The 23542-nt window shown below is 37.0% G+C and overlaps 1 protein-coding gene and 1 pseudogene across 2 annotated transcripts; one reads left to right on the plus strand and one right to left on the minus strand.

Moving 5' to 3' along the window:
- The first annotated feature begins 893 nt into the window (after positions 1-893).
- Positions 894-2136, plus strand: LOC136266804 (ficolin-1-like). 2 transcript variants are annotated; one of them, XR_010706292.1, is made up of 2 exons: positions 894-1115; positions 1171-2136. XR_010706292.1 is itself a non-coding variant. In XM_066061822.1 (2 exons), the coding sequence occupies exons 1-2, from the start codon at positions 1105-1107 to the stop codon at positions 1901-1903; spliced, it is 741 nt and encodes a 246-aa protein (XP_065917894.1). In that variant the 5' UTR covers positions 923-1104; the 3' UTR covers positions 1904-2136. The 2 variants fall into 2 exon arrangements, 1 of the variants encoding a protein (XP_065917894.1); XM_066061822.1 differs by having other exon boundaries at positions 923-1115; positions 1174-2136.
- Positions 2137-5827: 3691 nt separating this feature from the next.
- Positions 5828-20227, minus strand: LOC136267631 (3'-5' exoribonuclease HELZ2-like; annotated as a pseudogene).
- Positions 20228-23542: the final 3315 nt, after the last annotated feature.

The following is a 23542-nucleotide window of genomic DNA, read 5'->3' on the forward strand; positions in this document are numbered from 1 at the left end:
TGAGAAGGGCTGCTACCACCACTTTATAAACATTTTGCCTTCCTGCTGAGCGAGAAGTAGAATTCCCCATATTTTGTGGTGATGGGCTGGTTCCGTTGTAGTTTCAGTAGGGTTTTCCTTGCTCCGTTCTTCAGTTATGTGCATCAGGGGATCACGCTCAAGATCCAAGTGTCCATGTGTGCCTCCAGCAGTTGATCTTGCTGTTGCTGAGGGGCACCTGCCTGCCCATTGAACCCTAGGCATATTATAGGTTCTGTGTAGGTTCTTTTCTGTAGGTTATAATTATTTTTTCTAATATTTTCTTAGCATTCTATAGAGATGTGTGGGAGGAAGGGAGTGCCATTAGGGCCGGAGGAAAAAAAATCAACTGGCAGTATGGAAGTGACTACCCCTTGTCTTGATACATGTGGAAGCTGAGAAGGAGTGTCTACAAAGCTATTGGATATGCTATATAAGGGAAAGCCTTAGAACCCTTCAGTAAAGAGGTGTTTGCATGCTGTGTTGTCATTAATTTTTGTGGTGTTGTGGTAATCCTTTTTTTAGTGTATGTTTATGTCCTATACTGCAAAAAATTAAACTTAGTAGCTATCAATTAGTGGTCAAACAGATCAGCTGGCCTAAAAAATGTTATAAAAATGGTTAGAGATATTTACAAATCACATACAGGGTGTTTTTGTGGTCGTTTGTGTAGAAACTACGTATATAGTTTACATTCCAATGAATGTGATCTGTAAATATCCCCAAACCATTTTTATATCTCTTTTTTTTGCATTGGATGTAATCAGCATTTTGCTGCCTTCCAATTATCATAATCGTAATCATAATGTGTTTTGTATTGTGTTTTGTAATTTTGATTGCAGCTGCCAATGTATGTCATTGGAATGTAAACTATATACGTAGTTTCTACACAAATGACCACAAAACATCCTGTATGTATGTGGGTATTCCCAGAAGCCATGAAATGTTAATTGGATAGTACTGATGTGTGTATATAAAATAGACATAACGTACAGTGCAGTTAGTGCACAGGAAACGGTATACCAACAGACACGTTAACTGTGGCTAAAAACTGTTGAAAAGGGCAAGCAAAGCAAGATAACTATCATGATTGTCTGGTGAGTTTTAAAACTGTAAAAATTTGAGTATATTATTTGGTCACTCGCTCATCAGTAGCTCAACAATGGCTATTACTACTATTACTGTAACACTACTGTTACTGGTTGCTGGAATACTACCACTCTCTCATGCCACCATATCCAGTAATCAGAATGGAGATAATTTGCACCGCATCAATAACTGCTGCAATCTAGGATATCGTTATTTTGCATTCTCCAATAAACCCAAACCATCTGGACTCTATGTTATGCCTAATTTTTGTGGGGATGACCAAGTGAATGCTAAGGTTTATTGTGACACTATCAATGGAGGAGGAGGATGGTTAGTGGTTCAGAGGAGGGAAGATGGATCTGCTGACTTTAACAGGAACTGGGTTGAGTACGAAGATGGATTTGGAAATTTGACTGGGGAATTTTGGTATGGACTGAGAGCCCTCCATTGTCTCACTGGCAAAGGTGGTTGGGAAATGAGAATGGACATCAAATTAGCTGATGGTACTAAAGTATTTCTCCAATATAAACAATTTCTAGTTGCATCAGCTGAAGACAAGTACAAACTAACCATTGGGGGATTCCAGGGGACCACTACTGATCCAATGGCGTACAGCAATGCAATGTACTTTACCAATAAAGACATTGACAATGATCATTGGAGTAACGGAAACTGTGCAATACATCAGTATGGTCTGCAGCCACGTGGAGGATGGTGGTATAACCAGTGCCATCGTGTAAATCCTAACACCTTTTACAAACATGAACAGGGAGTTCATCTTAATAACCAATGGTAGTCTCTTCTGTTTGCTGAGATGAAGGTCAGGCCGGTCAATTGCAACATTTAATACACAACATTCTACTATCAGTTAGCTATACACCAGTAGCTATACTGGAGTGTGGAACAGTTACTATTATTAGCTGTATTGCACACTTCATATACACATACACTATAATTGTACTCTGAGTCACTATATGTTGTATGCATCCCACACTATTACTTTTGTCATGAAATGCTGCAAAAACACCATTCTAATTAATTGAGCATACACTAAATGGGGTAAGTCATACTTCTCTTGTCACGGAAAGTGCTGAAAGCTGATAGCATGCAGCCATGGCCAGAACTCTGAATGGCACTTGATTTTTTTAGACAATGACTGTAGGTAGCTATATGGATAAAAAGCAGTGTTTGAAGTAATACTGGAGCTTTGAAAGGGAACTTCGGTGAGGGGGGTGTTTTAACACTCAATATACCACATACAAATCCATAGCATTCAATATCACCAGTAAATTCTTGGATTCAATTAACATGTGATCATTAATGTCAGGATTGTTGATTAGCAATGATAATCTTCCAGTTTGTAAGCTAAACACACTGTGCTTTGTAGCAATTATTTTAAAACTTTCTGGTGACGATAGAAGAATGGTCAGGTCAGTGAAGTTCTTGATATGCAAGCAGCTAGACACTCTCCCCCCTTAAATATTATGAAATCTTGATTTTACCTTTGATGGGTTTGCTAATTATAATAAATGGAAAATAGACAGTTATATCTCTTGTTGCAAAGTAAGTGGGGATTTATTATTTCTTGCAACAATGGAAAGCAAAATGCAGAGACTATAGTATGGCTTCTTACTTGTTAACTATATCTATCAACACGCATAGTGATCCAAATAACTATATCAAAATTCTCCAGCTAAAAACTCAAATTACTATTTTAATGTTTCGAGCTAGTCTTACATTTACCCGCTATAAAAGTTCTATTAGAGTAGGTATCTATATCTTTATCTTTTGTTTGGATGATTAATTGATTGATTTATCCTTGTTCTCCTTAAAACCAAGTTCCCTATTGCATGCACTGTAGCTGCTCTATTCCCATCTTTCTGAATATTTGTGCAGCTAAACTTTGGTGTTCTTGCTGCAAACCCACAAGTTCAAATTTTGAAGGGGGTTTCTGGAATCCCAGGAAACCCCCCCCCCTCCCCCCCTAAATGTGCTCCTGATGTGCATAACTAAATTTAGATCCCTGAAATAAGACACCTCTCCAGCATAGTCCTAGAATATTGTATTGCCCCAAATATAACCAGCTTGTTTATTCAACTCTTGTTGACCAGTTCATGTTTGGCTCATGTGATCCCTACAGATATTATGTGGCAATTAGTGATGAAGCTTAAATGCCATGTAGTTACTATCTCCTGCCTAGACAGCTCGGTTTTGCTCATAATGATCCGTACACGTATGGCATTAGAGAAGACCACAAAATCAAGCAGAATGAATAAGGCATTTACAACAGTAATCCCCTGGAGGCTATGACTGTTATTTCAGGAGTTTACTGTTTTATTGTTAAACCCCTAGCTGCAATAATAAACCACCCACTGCATTTGGGATTTGCTACTGCTGCATGATACTGTGTGCAAAGAAAGAAAGCTCCTTTAGTTTTTTTATGAATTTATATCAACATATGTGGCCGGATTTTGGAAAATGTCACATTTTACAATTTAAATTTTAATTGTGTAATCAAAATGAAGCATTCCAAACTACCAATCAGCTTTACAATGATTATAATCATTAGTCATGATCAGTACCTTGTGTTACAACAAATTCTGTGAAATAATTTAACAGGTGCTTTAATGATGACATAGCAAAGTATAGATTTCTGTGCATGTATTCACATGTGACATTAAGACTGATTTTCCAAAATCCAGTCACATGTGCACACAATGCATGTGTCATTTAAATCATGCTTTAGTTGTGTTATACCTCTACGTATTAGATATACCAGTGTTTAGAAATTAACTCAGTGTGATGAATAGTGGATTCCTTATAATTATGTACAATGCAGCTGCTTTGATAAATAGGACTCATTTAGTCAAGAGGTACGCAGTGTTCAATACATTATTTAAGGCACTGGTATATGATAGTGTATTATATATATATATATATCCTGTTGGCTTACCCTTTGACACATCGACAAATTGCAACCTTCATCAAAAACCAGTAAAACTGTTTCTTTTTAAACAACACACGCCAGTAACGACAACAGTGAAATTCCAATGTTATACATAACATGGAGGAGTGTCCACAAGTATGCATTAATAATGCACTACCAAATCTGGAATCCCTCTTGAAAAAATCCTGGATACACCCCTGTAAACTCTAGGGAAACTATAGCTGCCTTTACTCTAAGTATATATGTATACAGCACTAGGTATGTGTGATGCTTTTAAGCGGTATTTTTATTATCAGTCCCACACAAAAGTGAGGTAAATTTCTAAGCTGTTATATTTTCAAAAAGCTAGTATACAGCTATGCAAAATATGACATATTTTTTCAGTTCAGTCCATTATGAAAGAAAGACACTTTAAAAGTAACTGTGAAATAATAAAGAATCGGTCTTTAGAATTAGTTAGCATTTACAAAGATGTCATTGAAACAGCATTGGTAAGGTAATATGCTGATACTAGATGTCGTGGTTTTATCAATTTCAGGTTACCAAAACATTTTAATTCTTTCATAACACTATAGTTGTTAGCTAGAGCCCCTAGGAATCCTTTGCTTCCCTCCAAACTACTACCAACTATGGTTATATGTGAACTACTGTTGCATGTTTGTTGAGTTGATAGCTTATATTTATGTTTAAAAATCTGAATAGCAAAACAATAGTATACCATTGTACTTATAACACCTTGCAATACAACACCGTAGCTCCTACTATACACTTATATACACCATATTAACATCCATATGGTACAAGCTATTACTAACTAGTGCTGGTTGGGAAATGATGTAGCATCCACTACACTTCTTCTGTTGTCATAGTGATCCAACAATGCTTTCCAAGTGCTATCATATCGAAGCAACATGGCATTATCTGTAACAAATTAGTGGATTAGTTCTAGATCTATCTTGTACTCATTAGAAAAACAGTCAGTATATGGTTTGGCATTTTATACGTACTAGTAAGTGTTTCTCTGTCTAGGCCTGCATGGAACAATCATCAGTCATATGCATACAAACTTCTGAGAGGGGTTCAAATATGGTAGGTCTATGAAAATTCCTGTCTCTGTTATCGGATCCACTCAATATTCCCTCAAAATATAAAACACAATGTATATCTTGCCAAATTATGCATGTATGAAAAATGTGGTAGAAGTTTAGTGGGCTTGCATCGGTTATTCCATTACTGGTAATTTAAATTCACATGCACTACAGCAGTGCAGTAGTGTTCTTTAATTTTTTGCTCACTCATGATTCCATGAAAATATGGTTTTACCAAAATACTGTGGCAGATTACACTAGAATTACACTCACCAACAATGACCAGTCCATGTTTGGCATGTGTGATCCCTACACAGATTTGATGATGGTCAGTGATGACGTCCATGCCCTGTCTGCTTGAACAGCTGCTTTGCTCTTAATAATCCGGTGAGGCATTGACTGTACAGTAGAGAAGAATACAAAATCAAATTCACTTCCTACAGTATAATAATGATGATATTCAACAGATACAGTATTTATTAAATGTTCACCTTGGCTTTTGTTGATAGTACGCACTGTTACTTTTAGTGTCTTTTCCTTTACTAAAACCTCCATTAGTTTCTTTTAAGTTTTGTAAGGAGTCAGGACAGCAATGCCTGGTTCTTGTTTGATACCACACTTGGTTTACTCAAAGCTATAATGATTTGAATCTGCGTATATAATTTATATGAATAATTGTAAAATTTTACAAAGCATGGGCTGCAGTCCAACTGACAATCTTCTCTGCTTCAGGTCTGTTGCTCTTTGAATCCTGATGGACTTTGTCATGGCTACTACCATCTTCCTCCTTCCCTTCTACATTGCAAAATGCAATAGGACAATTTGGTCTGTTGGGCCAACATCCTTCTAATGAACAAAACCGTTTTGACACAGAGGGGTCTGTATTGAGCTTTTCATTATAGAATTTCTCTGAAGGAAACTCACAAATTGTTTTATGCTATTGTTGAAATAAGTTACAATGAACTGCAGTAAAATTAACCAACTATACCATTCTGTATTGGGTTTTTAACATTATCAAGGAATCTTCTTTATTTGACCCAACAGGAATTTTTTCTTTCTCTAGAGCTTCAGTGTAATGCTGGAACAAGGAGTGCCCTAATTCTTTCTCTTTAGCAGGAGTGTAGTTAATCACTGGCTGCAGTAAAAGTGTTTGCAACAGAATAACATGTTTTTCACAATTGCTTGTAGTTGCAAATGATCTCCAATGAGGATCACATGATTTGCTAGTTTTATGGGGGGATCATGGCTTCAGGCTCTGTTGCCATGGCAGCCTCATCAATAATCAACTGGGTAGGTGTAATATTATTAACACATGAACACTACTGGCCTCATTACAAGTACAAAAGACTGTGTGTAAGAGAATAGTAATGTCAGTAGATTGTGATGGTCCATTTACCAATCTGGAATTTGCCTTCACGTATGGCCATTTCTTCAGCATCTTTTATAGTTGTGTTGAACCTGATCCTTTCATAAGGAGAAGGAAGCTTATTTTCATTTGCATACCTGTGAAATGGTGGTGAAGTAAATCTGCAAGTGAGGTTTTAGCAACTACCTTTCAAATTAACTACCTTTCAAATTTTTCCTCCATTTTCAATATTTTTTCAGAGAGTGGACACTCTTTGCTGCGGATCTTCTTATGCAAGGCTTATGCAAGGCATATGGTTCATGAGCTTTACTACATTCTGTTCAGAGTTGGGCTTCTTAAGCACCTGTATATGTGTGTTAATATAGATACATACATACTGTTGTAACAGTTACTATCACACTACCTTGCTGCTGTGTGGTCCAATAATAGGATTTGGTCTCAATACTTTTACTGTATATTCTCAATATACGAAGATCTTTAACAATGGGATGCTTCAGAAACATGTCTAGAAAAATACATTATTATTAGATTAGTGACAATGTACTGTATCACAGTCAACCACTTCACCATAACTTGGCTGTTAATAATTGATCACATAACCATCAAGGTACACATGGCAGTGAGGTACATAGTGACTGATGTCTAGGTCATAGGTGGTAAAGATGGGGCGGGGGGGGGGGGGGGGGGGGGGGGTGGGGGGGGGGGATGCTCCCCCTACTTTTATGAGACAATCTTTGCAAGACTGAAAAGATCGAGACACTCTAATAGAACAGTCAAGATCTAGATACTCTAATACAGCAGTCATGGTATTCAGAGAAGCAGTGTAGCAAGCTACTTAGGTATGTATGTGTAATAAGGAGATATAGTTGGTGGAGAGCAGTTATTACCAGCAGGTGATGACCTAGCTTTTGTCTTCAACTTATAGCTGGCCTGCACATCCGCACACCCCCCCCCCCCCCCCCCCCTCTCTTTGGCCTGCTCCACCACCCCTGGTCTAAGTTGATACCTATGTACAGACAAAAAAGTATCTAAACCATTCTGTGGTTAAACAAGAGTGAAGAATGAACAAACTCTAATGGATACTTTGTAGCTTTCTGTATTAAGGATTGCAATGCCCTTTTTTATTTGTATTATTATTATTATTATTATTATTGTTGGCTTGTCACTTGATAAAAAGGTAAGCAGCTAAGTGGATAGTCCTTTTGATTGGAGAGTCTAACTTCAAGGCCAGAGCTCATGGTCTTGCCAGTCTGGATCACTGGCATCACCTTTCAGCTACTTGAATTTAAGATTGAGATACTCTAATAAAGCAGTCATCGCTATACTCCAATAGAACACTCAGTATAGAATATAGCCACTGTTCTAAATACACTACTTGGTCTAAGTCATTACATCTACATTAATTGTCTTCAAATTACTTTTCAAAAAGTTCCAGTGAGTCATCTGTATGGCATTGTATTGGGCAAATTGATCATCCATTAGCAATTAGAATCTAAATTGGTTCTGTATCTCAAAGAACTAAACTTTCACTTTTAGAATTTTGTATCATGCAAGTAAAATTAAATACTAAATATGAAATTGAATTAATTGGTGATGTAGCATAAAATTATCAGGATATAATTCATTGGTGTTAAAAAATGGAGAGATTTTGTTAGTAAAATAGCCTCCAGATGCCATTTCAGAGCATCTAATTCCATGGGGGGAGCATGACCCCGGACCACCCTAGCTTGGAATGCTGATGCATGTTGCATTTACTTAACACATCACATTCAGTTGAACATCTCATGAAAGCAGATAATCTCTGTTTAATTAAATATCATGTCAAATCAATGAAAGTAGTGTGCATGAGTATGACCTTCATTGCAGCTCATAAATGGCCTGACCACCCAAAGTCTCTGGGCACCAGTCCTGAGTTTAACACAGAAGTTCTAATGTTTGAATTCTGATAATAAATGGCTTAGGCTGCACTAAGTATCACGGTATCATGGTGTTGCAGTTGGTCGCTGTTTGACTATTTTACATGGTATTGTAAAACAGCTATCATTTTACACATATGCATGTTGCATGCACTCATATGATGTGCCTGTAAATACATCTTTGCAGGGGCATAGGAAGATGTTTGACTTATGGGTGCCCAGTGATAAAGCTGAACACAAAAATAGAATTTAAAAAAAGTCGCGAGTGTGACTGCTTTAATAGAGTCATTGACTGCTCTATTAAAGTATATCGATCTTTTCAGTAATATACAGTACAGTGTGCTGACACCCATTAGTTATGCAACTGGAAATATTTATGGGTGCCCAAGCACCCATGGCATCCATGCTTCCTACACCCCTGCATTGTATACACTGCCTACTATATGCAACATGCTTACCCAGTACAACATCTACTGATGTGTTTGATGGTCCACAGTACATCACACACCTTATCTTCTCATCTGGAGGAGACAGACGATTATCAGGATTGGAGATAATAAATGCATAAGCAAGGTGAGCTCCAGTTACAGATTTCCCAGTTCCTGCAAAAAAAATAAAAAAATAAAAAGGTGCTTATAGATACAGTGCATTAATTAAGCCAGGCACATTTTCTGAACAATATAGCAAGAGAATTTATGTATAAAATTATAAAATTGTGTAACAGCTTCACAGATATGTGTAACTAGATATGCAAAAAGGAGTCTTCCATACACATCCACTTCAAAGATGATAACTTAGTGTTCAGCACAGCAAAAAAATATATATTTTCCTTTTATGTGGTAGCTACCCTATCACAGGTGAAGCACATATAGTCACCTTTTTTTCTATACATTTGTGCACTGTTCACATATGTAGTGAAGTTGCAAACATGTATGTGCTACTGGAGGAAATGTGTTGAAACATCATTTCCATCATAAGTATGTGGTCATGATTTGCATAGTCACAAATTTGACCTATTCTACACATTTCCGCAAACACATATGTTGCAAATTTGACCTATTTTTCACATGTGCTTAACATGCCATTTAGTGTGTAAATCCAAGTTTTTTTGCAGTGCAAGGTACCTAGGGACCCGCCGATTATGCTCATAATTTTACCTATTATGCTATGCTGCACTGCTCAAAAATTCACCTATTATGCTTAAATTAATGCTCAATATTTACCTATTATGCTCGATTATGCTCAATGTTCATGCCTTAGTTCATATGCTTTGCTACTAGTTTAACACTATATAGAAAGAAAAAATGAGTGGCTGGAACACAAATAATAAATCCTTGCTGCATGTAAGAGACATGATCGATATACTCTAATAGAGCAGTCAGTTTGATGATTGTTCTATTAGAGTTACTGACTGCTCTATTAGAGTATATCGATCTTATTTTGCAATTGTCATTTTTCCAGCAAGAATTTACACTATCGTACAAATATTTAACCTATTATGCTGGCATTATGCTCAATGCTTTTAGGTACCTATTATGCTCAAAATTATGCCAGCATAATCGGCGGGTCCCTAAAGGTACCACATGGGGCTGAACTTTTCTCCATCAACTATAAAAGCTATGTTGGTACCAACTTGGAAGTCAATAGCCTACTCCAATCTGAAGTTATGAGTCATTGAAGTTGGTAAATTGGATGTGTGTGGAAGACCCCTTTTCACAAATCTGGTCACACACTCACACACACACACACACACACACACACACACACACACACACACACACACACACACACACACACACACACACACACACACACACACACACACACACACACACACACACACACACACACACACACACACACACACACACACACACAATATTAATGTCATATATTACCAGGTGGACCCTGTATTAGTTGGAACTCTTTCCCCATTGCAGTTTCTACAGATCTATACTGCTCCCTATTGATTGATTGCTGTTGACCACCTGTCCATAGCTTTACCACTAGTGGGTCACTATTACTCAGAGTGTTTCTTGTCACTACATGTAAAGGCAGTGCATTGTGTAATGTTCTGACACAGCAATTAATAACTTACAGATTTATCCTTTACTAATTGCATCTTCCACAGCAATCTCCTTACAAAGGATGTTTTCAGTGTAACGAAGAGCAAGTAAGGACCGGTACATCCTCCTGTAGTGACATCACATTACATCATGTCTCAAGTGTAACATGCCAACACAGATTATCTTTACCTGTATGGGAGATCTAATGGTATTACCTGAATCTCACAAGCACTATGCTTCAATTACGGTTTCATAAATGCTGACACTTGTGCAGTATTTTTACCGGCAAATTTCAAATGAATTACTTTACTGCTTTCTTTATTGTGTGATTGTAACTTCTTGGAATTTTGCTTTTTAGATCTTTTCTTTATAGTTTCCATTGTTTCAGTACCATCTGGATCTTTAATCTGGTGAATTACAAAATGGTAGACTGCACTTGCAGTGGTTACCTTCCTTCCATCAACTTCCTTTTCTTCACCCAGTGGTATGTTGTAGCGAGAACACACTAAGTTACCAACTTGAAGATCAAAGTATTCTCCACAACGCTCTTCAAACTTGGTAGGTATGGGTAGTGTAATGTCAGTAAGTTCTTCTTTAGCTGTTTCTACCTCCTCAAATGGGGAATAATGAATATCATCAAGGGAAGATTCTGGTTGTTGCAGTTTAGGCCATTTTAGTGGCACATTTTGAAATAGTTGTATCTCAGCCTCACCAACACTTTGTACTGCAGCCTCAGCTAGTAACACACTCTCCCACAGTTCAATGTACTCGTGAATGTTATTGTACTTCTCATTGGAGGCATGGGATAAAATTGGACTAGAAAAGCAATCAGCAGGTTTAGTACTGTGTTGTACACACATATTCAACATTTAAAAAAAGTCGCGAGTGTGACTGCTTTAATAGAGTCATTGACTGCTCGTGAATGTTATTGTACTTCTCTTAGGAGGCATGGGATAAAATTGGACTAGAAAAGCAATCAGCAGGTTTAGTACTGTGTTGTACACACATATTCAACATTGGTGCTACCTCCAATAGCTGGATACAAGGTGACAAAATGTGGTCACTATATCTTGCTGTAAAATAGACCTTGAAACTTTCATAAACCTTAAACGATCATTTTGCTTCATACAAATAAAAAATATATCATCATTTTGATCAGTGGGTTTGTGAGTGTCCAACAAGTTTTTAAGTTGAGCTGCAGTAACTGTTGAAAGAAGCTTCATGAAATCAGTTACCTTCTTCCAATCATCCACATCAAGAGAGACAGCTTTGCAGGCAAACATAGCCATGTAACAATGTTGTATCAAACCCTTTTCTTCTTTGGTAACTAAACTTTCACCTGCAGTTGCACTATTGCGTTTTGTATTATCAACATAAAATGTTAGCATTGCATCTTGAACCAACTCTGTAGTAGGTTTGCATTTAATGCTGTTCACCAAAGATTTATCTACAACCACTTTTCATTAAATGATGTAACCATTGCCTTCCATACATATGTCTTACAGTCTTCTGGCTTGCCATCCTCTTGTGGGCTAGCTGTCCAAGGTTTAGCATTACCCATTATGCTACTTAGATGAAAGTTGCATTGGTCCATTGACAGGTATTGATAATCCAGTTCCTGAATGACAAGGTTTAAGGTCTTCTCCACACTAGAAATGTACACTGTGCATGCTTGAGAACACTTTGCTAGTGACAACGCAATACTCACACGGCTGTAATCTCTCTCAAACTTACTGGCATTTGACATTTTTGTGTTACAATTCCTGCAAATTTAATTTAACTCTTCAGATGAATGCTCAGCTGTTGTTGATGAAGGCAAGCTTTTCAATAGCAACCGTTGTACTACAATATCAATGTACCTTCTTAGTAGAGAGGTGGAATGAGTTTACAAACAACACAAGTCGTCGTGACCATACACTTCATTTCCATCCTGTGGTAGTGATACCAAATAACTACCATTGTTTAGTGAGAGTGACTTCTGTTGCTGCAGCATGGAAGAGCAGACATATTCAGTTCGGCGTTTAATGCTGTTCACTTCCTTACAGAGAACTGCAAACTGAGGATGATAATTGGCAATCCTCAGTAAATTTTTTGCTTGCATAATATCACCATGTTGCAAAGCATTGCATAGCTTCCTCCTCATACTTTCCATGATAAACAGGCCCAGGTTGTTCAGTGGTGATCTTCATGATATTAACAAGCGTCTTGTGAACTGGAGAATGTGCTACGATATCTTTACATTTCTCAAGAGCCTTTTCCAATTGGTCTTGGTTTGGTGGCTTCTGTCTACGTAACAATGCTAAGTGAGGGAAAGCAGTTAGTAAATGTTCTGCTGCAATTCTGTTAGCCCACATCATCAGTTCCCTGACTAAGAAGTAAGCTTGTGGGCTCATCAGTTCATCAACATCTTCAATGGGGTAATCCATATTGTCAGATTGCATCCTCTTCCTGAAGAATGACTCACTGATTTGTAGCAACAGAGTAAGTCTTTTCTTTAATCCAAATGTTGAATTTCTGGACAAGAGATTGTTGTAATCTGCTGTTTTTTTGTCCATTGATTCATCTTTTGCTTCATTTAACAAATGCTGTGCTTCATCATAAGTTAAACAAGCTCTAGATTGCACTTGACTCTCATGGATTCTTATTGTGTTAGGTACTATACTAACATTCTTATCGTCAATGCACACTTGACAGATGTATGATATTGTGGATATTTCTTTACTGCAACAAAGACTTAGACTATCCCTTACCTTATTTGGAAGTAGAGGATAACATATCTGGCTAAGCTTAGAGTCATACACTGCTGTACCCCTCTCTTGAGCACCAACATCTACTTCACTCCCCTTCATCACAGCTCCTCCAACATTGGTAATGTGTACTCCCAACTGGCAACACTTACCATCATTACTGGCAACACTTACCATCAGTACTGGCAACAGGTTCCAGTGAAAGTGCATCATCAAATGCTTGTGCTCCAGTAGGATCAATGGTAAAGGCATGATCGTAGTGAGGTAGGGAAGATTTGGTGGTGGATATTGACAAAATTACACCATAATCTAGATTATCAACAGGATCAGTGGTGATGTGATGGTGAGCTAACAGCAGTCGTTATCCATGATACAGTGTTAATCCTTTTGGTATAGCAGCAACCACTACACCAAGTGGATAATGATATTTTGGTGTCCACCTCAAGTACCACACCACAAACAACAACTTTTGTGCAATACTAAGAGGAATAACATCTTTTATTTGAGGTATGTCTATCTTCTTATCACCTTTACTAGAAATGTGTAAAGATTTTGGATCAATTACTGTCACAGCACATTGTTTGTACCTCAACTCCTCTTGAATGATGTACTCTTCAGATGCACGTTTAAGTATTGCACGACATAAGCCAGGTAGATTGACTAATCTGGGACTCTTACGATCAACGGGGCTGAGAAATATAGCATTGTAATTGTCCACATGACACACAAATTGTCGTTGTGGTCCTTGCTCTACTACTTCGCACACACGACCACATCGATCACTATCCTTGTACACTTGTACTTTAACCCGTGCTCTTTCTAGAGCACAATGTCGATTATTAATTCCCTGCACTGTAATAGGTTGCTTTCTCGGATCTAATGGAGTTGCTATGGACTTCCTAAAGGTCATGCTTTCCAAGTAACACTCTATTGGAGTGTTGTCCATGGGAGCATCTTTAGGAGCCTTATCAGAAGATTCATATATCTCATCATCTTTTAGCACTCTATAACCACAATCATCATTCTCAATGCTTCCTAAGATCACCCTTGCATGCTGACAAGCTCTACTAGACTGGAATGCACTCCTGTAAGCTTCTAAAATGCTATCACTTGCATCATGAACTTTGCTACAAGGAGAAGCAAGTGAATCCCGGAGATCACCAAACACTTCATTGTAAAGTTGACCAATTTGTGCTTGTACAACTGACTCACCAGCCTCATAGCATTGTGATGTTAGCTGCACAGAGGAAGTCTCCAATCATCTTTTGATGTACTCCCTCCAACAATGAATACTATAACCTGGAGTGGACTTTTAAATGGAGAAAAGTAAGAAGAGGTTACCAACACAAACTACAAGTGATTTTGCTCTTGTTATGACAGTATTGAATACGTACTGATCACAGATTGACTTTGTTGAATCAATTGTACATCCATCTGATTTAGTTACCTCCACTGTACTGATAAAAATAGCTCTAAATTCTTGTCCTGTTGCATAAGTAAAGTAATTATCTCAGATTTTGTACATAGAAATAGAGACCACATACCTTGTAATTCAAAAGTAACTAAAGTTTTAATATCCTCCATAGTTTTAAAGTAATCATAGCTAAGAAGTCTTCTCATCAATTTCTCCTATGTAAATCCACATATAACTGTAATATTATGAAATGATATAAAATTCTGTACCTGACGTCTGCTAGATGTCATCACACATATGGTTGAAAGATCCTTGTTATCACACATATGGTTGAAAGATCCTTGTTATCCCACTGACAAGAGTCAACATAGCATTTTACCTGGGTTATATGTAATTATTGTATGCTATAGTTGATGCAGCTAAACTAACTTGTTCCAATGTGGCTCTAGCCTCCTCTTCACTGCAATCTTGTACTGGATTTAATTTAGTAATTTCGCTGTTCATAGATGCGCAGACAAATGAGCTGAGGAAGACTTAGGATGGAGTTTGCTGTTTGTTCTGACATGTAGTGTGGAATCAAAAATCAAATTTGATGGGAGCCGCAAGATACTGTCATGACAACAATAGTTGGTGAGCAGTAAAACTAAACAAATACAAAACATGTACAGTACATGAATTGTAGTTTTGTATTGTATTTTTCAAAAAATTAAATGTAGGTGTAGCTATGTATAGTTCATGACAATTTTGACAGAGCTATAATTTTTCTAGTTGAGGGTTTACATAAAAGCTAAACCTGTTTAGAGAAAGCGAAAATAAATTGAGGGCTGTAACTTGGTACAGATAAAATATAAGCTTTATTACATGAACCGCTTGTGTATACCTTCAGTCCCAATGTGTGGGCAAATCAGAGGGGGTTGTTAGGTGATATTAAAATAAAATAACCAATTGCTAGACTAGCTGCTTTCATAGTTATTATTATCATTATTATTAAATCAACAATATCATGAATAGACCATATGCTTTACTACAATTATTTATTGTTCATTCATGCACTTGTATTTATAAGTGATATCTGAAGAATCAACATTGAAAAAACTTTTGGTGACAATGAAATATTGAAATAGCTTAACAATGCTATCCTTGACAAAAACAGCAATATAATGGTGCCTAAATATAGGACACTACAAGGTGGTCCAAAAGTTTACTGCAATACTTATTAACCTGTGTAAGGGTTATCTTCTAAGACATCCAGAATACCATTGTAAAGACAGTGTAGGCGTTTGAGTAATGATATGCCCAATCCATTAGTATGTGCTTTGTCCCCCAAAACTAGCATCTGAGGCCCAATCTATATAACAAGAAAAACACTAACACACAGTAATTGCTACTGACAATATTGTACTTGTAAGTGATCTCCAGCAATAACAATCTTAGCATTATCATTAGCTAAACCAAGTGGCGCTATGGCTTCTGGTTCATGTGTTTGAGCTCCTTCATCAATCAAGATGTGAGTGAATGGTTTAACATTGTAAAAGCTTAGATGAGGGGCTGTTAGGAATGTAGTAATAATCAAACGACAATTTCTAAATTCATCATAACCGGTACCATCTGTAAAGAGATTATGATAATAACCACGATAATTTGTGTAACCCTTGGTAGTGAATCTCTTAACAGAGTATGCTATAGAGCATTTGGCTAACATTGGTCCAAAGTGGTTATCAATATAAGCATCTGCTGACTGTAAATGACTAGTGCAAATTAGCACATGGTTATGGAGATCATCAAGAAATTTGACCGCTACTGCAGTCAGGAGTCTTGTCTTCCCAGTGCCAAATGGGCCAGTGACTAGAAATGGAACACTGGGATCACAAGCCATCAACTTCTTCAGTGCCAACAGTTGATATTCCGTGCAATTGTCTAGTAGCAAGCAGTCTGACACAGGCATGGGGGTTCTTTGAAGCTCTCTTGGAAGAGCATTAAGGTCATGGATTTCTGGAATAATACATTCAATCATCCTTGAAGATATCCTATCCAAATGTCTGTGAAGATTCCGAAAGTACAAATGCTTCAAAATGAAATGGACAAAGTCACATTTATATTCCTCTCTGAGTTTTGGCTTCAGAAGATTAAATGCCACATCATTAACAAACTGGATATGTATTACATCAGATCCTTTATTGTTGACACTGTCATTGACAATTTCTGCAGAAACCATGATTTGATCTATTTTGATCTCAACATGAGTGGAAGTTTGTTGGATATATACAATGTCACTGCTGAGTAGGCCAGCTAAACTTCCAAATGGACTACCATCTCTATCAAATGTTAACCTAAGTGACTTACTGTCATACCTATGTAAATGCAAGTTATAATACACATACTGAAATGTATATACAAGTATGTATAAAAGTAACACTAAATCTTACAATAACATCCAAGTATCATACAGTATGATAGTATTGTATAGTAGGGACCACAAAGGAGTAGGCATGGCCCATGAAATAACATTACCCATGCAAAAACCAGCCTCAATTTTCCCAGATGACAATGAGGCAGTAGCTTTTATAAAACTAAGCCCGAAAAAGCTTTCAGATCAACCTGAAATGCTTTCAACAAATTGCTACAGAATTTTGAAAAAAATAATTTTTATTCAACGGAATTTTCTACTTCCTGCCTGACTGACTGATGCCTTCAGACAAACATAACTCAATAACGGCTAAGGCTTTGGGCTTGATTTTTTCACTGTTCAGCATCACTTTGGCCTGAGAGGTGCCTTTTGGCATACCGCAATACATACAATGCATTCTTCATGGACTTACCAGTGTCCTCCTTTGTGTCCCTTTCATCTTTGCTGACAGTGAAAGGTGTCGGTTTGGTGGTAGCACATGATGGCTTCCCTTCGAAATGTCATAGTGGCTATTTTGATTGCAGAGGTGCTTTTCAAACAGTTATCAAGTTATACTGCTGTGTAACGGGTTGAACATAGCTGACAGCGAAATGTAATAGATACTTCACTTTTCAGACGATAATTAATATAATTGGGGTGCATGGCACCATTTCTTTCTTTTGGTATACATGGATTGCAGAGGTACTTTTCAAACGATTCTTGATTCAAAATGCTGCATAACAGGTTGAACATAGCTGACAACGAAGCGTAATGGATAGTTCACTTTTCAGTGGTAATTGATATAGCTGGGGTGCACGGTGCCATTTCAGATGCGGTATGCATGGGTTTACCAGAAAATGATTGTTTACAAAAAAAAAGTTAACAAACAAGTACATGTAAAATATTGGAATTTTTATCTAAAGTAGGAATCATAGCACATTGATAAAAGTACTGAAACAAGTTGGAGTAACCCATGATAAAAAATCACAGTAAAACAATAAGAAGTGTTATATCTCTACTGTGCATTTCCATTCTGGTATCTTGAACACAGTAGGGATATAGCACTTTTTATTGTTTTACTGTGATTTAATATCATGGACTACTCCAACTTGTTTCAGTACTTTTATCGGTGTGCTATGGTCCCTACTCTAGTTGAAAATTCCATTTTTTCATGTACTTGTTCTTATTTAAACCCATGTTTACAACAAACAATGCAATTTGATGTGCTAAAATAAAGCCAGAAGCAAAGTAACATTAGGCAGAACGATGATCCATGAAAGAATGTCATGGCTGTGTCTCTTAGCCTATCATCCTGCTGCTTCCTTTAAAATTAACTCCAAACAAACAATAGCATAAACGTAATGTTAAAAGGAACAAACATAAGTGGTTTGAAGTAAATGAAAACAGTTTTTAGGGCATTACCAAGCATCTTTTCAATTCTATTTATACCTTTCCTCCAGTGCTCTTTTGTGTTCATGCTACTCATAATACGACAAGGTGTGGAACTTGTCTACATAGTTCTCCCTAGTAAGTGGCTGGGTCAAAAAGTCTTCATCCAGTTCACTTTCAGGTGGTACATAGTCACGTTTGTGTTTGAGTTTAGTCAGGCATACCTCCTGTATAGCAAAGTATATCTTTTCTAGGAGAATTGGGTAAATTCGCTAACTTTAGACTTGGAAAGGTTCTTTACAGGCCTGGAGGATTGGAGTATGGGTACTTGTGGTGACGGAGGTTGTCTCCTGTCTACAAAATAAAATATATGAACCATAGTATCAAGAGTACATATAAATATTATGTACTTTTGATAGTATTGAAGAGCAATTGTAATTTACTAATTCTCAATGTTTGCTTTTCACTGTTCCATACTTCAACCTCAAGATTACTGTGTCCAAATGTGCACCGGGGTTTTAGGCAAGGGTTACTTTGACAGCGCACAAATTTGCCATAAAATGTAAAGACATTTTTGGGAAGTGGTCTTATCAGCAGACCTGCATGTATATGCCATGAAACCATCTACAACAATGACTTTTATGTACTTAATTAATATGGTAACATATAATTAATATGGTAACATAAGCTGTATGCTGCAGCAACATGATGTGCACATTAGCTGTCTTTATGTGGTAACTTATTTGAAGTGCATGAGTGTAAGCAGTGTTTAAACTGGTTTAATGTATGAATCTGGCCAGAGTTGCCATCAAGAAGAAGTTAACCATTTAAAATGACCCAGAATGCTGCGATGGCAGTGAGAAAACCAGTGCCTACTAGTGATTAATTTGTAGCCATCAGTGCTGAGTTATCACATAATTTGTGATATTGGATTTGGTATTCACAAATCATGTGATAACTCAGCATTAATGGCTACAAAATTAATCACAAGTAGGATCCAGAATTCAGAATTCACTTCCAGAATTTAAGATTCAGAATTCACTTAATAGTGGGATGGGAGGATGAGGAGAACAACTGAGGATAGTGAGGAGGTGTACTAGAGTAATGGACAGTTTGTACAGGTATCTATAGACTGGTTGCCTTTTAAAGTTGTGGTTGTTTTACCGTAACCTTACCGCATACTTTCCGAGTTTGCTAAGTCAAAAATGTATTACAGCCAATGGGGGAAACAAACATTTCGGTTAATGTTAGCATGTTAGTACTATATAGCCAGCTTTTAGAACTGAAAGTATGTAATAGTATTAGGTTCAAGTCAAAACATATCCAGCGCATAAGGTTAAGGATGACAGAGAAGGTGATTTCCTCTCAATCTTGGGTTGGGAAAGTGATAAAACTCACTGAAAACATTCTTGTTAAGACTTCACTACTAGTCAGAATGATAGACTGAGTGGTTTCAAAACATGTTGTATCTTTAAAGCTTGTCTTCAAGCCGTCTATAGCCATTAGAGATGCGCCTCGTCTATTTAGTCTCAAGGCACCTAAATGCTGTGCGATTTCGGCATCAACGTCTATATAATCACTGCCAAGTTGTAGCCCAGTCTACATTTCGTATTTAGGGGCTACATATGAAATGTAGCCCAGGCAGCTCCTTTGATCTGAGGTGTGAAAGTGTTACATTATACTTGTTCAACATTGTACATTAGTATGTACATCAGTAGCTATGTACATTGTGTTGCAAACTAAAACCCCATGTCCATATATAGACTATTCCATAAATACCTCCATATTGTACCCGGTCCATTGTACATAGTACAAGATACAAAGTACTATGTGTATACTGTGAGTGCAATATGGAAAAGTATGTTGAGAGACAGCAAAGCTGAGTGCTATATTTGGCTCGAGACCAAACCTGACTGCTATATTTCCATAGCGCATTAGTGTAAGCAGTGCTTCACCTGGTTTAATGTATGAATCTGGAGTTAATTGCAATCAAGAAGAATTAAGTTGACCATTTAATGCAGTTCCAGAATGCTATGATGGCAGTGAGAAGGTAGTGTCTACTCGTGATTAGCAGAAAATTAATTTGTAGCCATTAATGCCAAGTTATCACATGATTTGTGATCTGTCATGTAAAAATAATAATTATAAAACTGACATTAAGATAATGCAGCAAATTTTAAGCTGCCACTGATGTGTGATAGGACATAATTATTTGTGACAGGTCTACGGAAATAGGGCATGTGGACACATAAAAATTGCCTGCTTTTTCAAACTTTGATGCGTCATAACTTTGTATTTCATAATTGCTTAGCCATGAAATTTTCAGCACTTATTAAACATTTAGTTGGCTTTTACAGATATTCTATCCCAGTATGGAGGTATGAGATGTTACGTGGCAGGGTGAAGTTTGTGCCCATATGTCCTATTTTCACAGGCCTGGTCACATTTTAAGAGTGACCAGCTAAATCAAACTTAGTTCAGCTGTTTTGAATTCTTGCTGTACAGTTTAATTGTTGGAAAAAATGAAAATTTAAAACTGTCAATTCTACTAGCATCTAACTAGCTAGCTAGTTGGTTGATAATATCTATGATATAATAAGCTTGTATAGTATTGTGCAATATGCAATATAATTTTAGGCTAATTGATGTTACAAAGTGCCTAATTATAAGTAGCTAAATAAAATGTTGATTGATTAAAGTATCATGTAATTCTCAGACTCAGGTCATCTAAGGTTATCTGCGTCACCATAATCTAGAAGCAGGACAGTTCCTACACTGTAAAAAAAATCATAGTGAATTTGATATCTGCCACAATACTTGCTATTTTGGTGTAGTGACATTCACTACTTTTGTAGTGACCTATATACGCTACTCTTTTGACCTACACTTTACATAGCAGTGACTGTTCACTGCTACAACATTATAGTAGTGAAGTAGTTTGGCAGCAGACATTAGTATAGTGACCTTCACTACATTTATAGTAGTGACCTTCACTACATTTATAGTAGTGACCTTCACTACATTTATAGTAGTGACCTTCACTACATTTATAGTAGTGACCTTCACTACATTTATAGTAGTGACCTTCACTACATTTATAGTAGTGACCTTCACTACATTTATAGTAGTGACCTTCACTACATTTATAGTAGTGACCTTCACTACATTTATAGTAGTGACCTTCACTACATTTATAGTAGTGACCTTCACAGTAGTTTGTTTTTACTGTGTATAAATAGCATGTATGTATAGTATGAACAATATGCTATTGTGGAACTCCTCATAGAAGATTCCCTGAAATGGATGATTAGATAATCAGTACGTTTGCCTATAGTCTCATTTGTATTACAATACATGCACAACTAGCTACATTTAGATCCCTGAAATGGTCCCAGAATATTACTTACTAATAGGCATGAAACAAACAAGCTCATTAATTCAACTCTTGTTGACCAGTTCATGTTTGGCTCATGTGATTCCTACAGTGATGAAGTCTCTAATCCATGTAGCTAATGTCTCCTACCTGGACAGCTGGTTTGCCCATAATGATCCATACACGTGTGGCATAGGTTGTATTACATTTGATAAGGCCACAAAATCAAGCACAGTCAACAACACTAACCACCTGCAATTGGCATTTACAATGGAAAACCCAAATGCTGGGATTTAATGTGAATGGTAGTCCTTTTACATTTGAGATATCAGTATATCCCTGCAGGCAATGGGCAATGACTGTTATTGTAGGGGTTTACTGTTAAATCCTAGACGCCACAATAATACTCAACCCCTACATTTGTGCTGTATCCTATTATACTGTGTGCTACTGGAAACTCCTTTAGCGTTTATATTTATATCAACATATACGTACACACATGCAATTAAATCATGCTTTAGTTGTGTTACCTATAAGGGATATATGTTACCACTTGTATACAGAAATATAACTAGTGGACTCCTTATGAACAATGCAGCTGCATAGTGGTAAATAGGAGTGAGGTAGGTAGTGTTCAATACATTATTAAAGGCATTGGTATGACAGTGTACCGTATCCTACCCTTAACAACTCATTAAGACCAGTTTTTTTTAAAATGGCACAGACCTATAATGACAACAATAAAAATAATTCCAATGTGTCTTTATATAGAGTTGTGTGAGAGAGGCTAGGCAAATAATTCCAATGTGTCTTTACATAGAGGTGTGTGAGAGAGGCTAGGCAAATAATTCCAATGTGTCTTTACATAGAGGTGTGTGAGAGAGGCTAGGCAAATAATTCCAATGTGTCTTTATATAGAGTTGTGTGAGAGAGGCTAGGCAAATAATTCCAATGTGTCTTTACATAGAGGTGTGTGAGAGAGGCTAGGCAAATAATTCCAATGTGTCTTTACATAGAGGTGTGTGAGAGAGGCTAGGCAAATAATTCCAATGTGTCTTTATATAGAGTTGTGTGAGAGAGGCTAGGCAAATAATTCCAATGTGTCTTTACATAGAGGTGTGTGAGAGAGGCTAGGCAAATAATTCCAATGTGTCTTTACATAGAGGTGTGTGAGAGAGGCTAGGCAAATAATTCCAATGTGTCTTTATATAGAGGTGTGTAGGCAAATAATTCCAATGTGTCTTTATATAGAGGTGTGTGAGAGAGGCTAGGCAAATAATTCCAATGTGTCTTTACATAGAGGTGTGTGAGAGAGGCTAGGCAAATAATTCCAATGTGTCTTTACATAGAGGTGTGTAAGAGAGGCTAGGCAAATAATTCCAATGTGTCTTTACATAGAGGTGTGTGAGAGAGGCTAGGCAGCTGCAGTGTCGTTCTGAAGCGTGTGCTTCAGTGAGCTTCACAACAGCAATTCAGTATTCCCCAACAAACATTATAATACCATTTGTTATATACAGTGTGAAATTTATGTCAGTGCAATTGTTATTCACATTGCTTCTGAGGAGTACAAACCTTTAATAGATATCATACTATTCAGCTTGGTATTGATGTCTTTTTAAATTGGACATTCTATTTCTTGAAAATAATGTCATTCATATTGAATGGAAGACTGAAAGGTGTGTATTGGAATGTCCAGGCCTCAAGAACTGTGTATGTGTCCAGTCATTTAGTAGCCAATGTTAA

This window comes from Dysidea avara, chromosome 9 (genome assembly GCF_963678975.1).
Source record: "Dysidea avara chromosome 9, odDysAvar1.4, whole genome shotgun sequence".
Taxonomy (NCBI): domain Eukaryota; kingdom Metazoa; phylum Porifera; class Demospongiae; order Dictyoceratida; family Dysideidae; genus Dysidea; species Dysidea avara.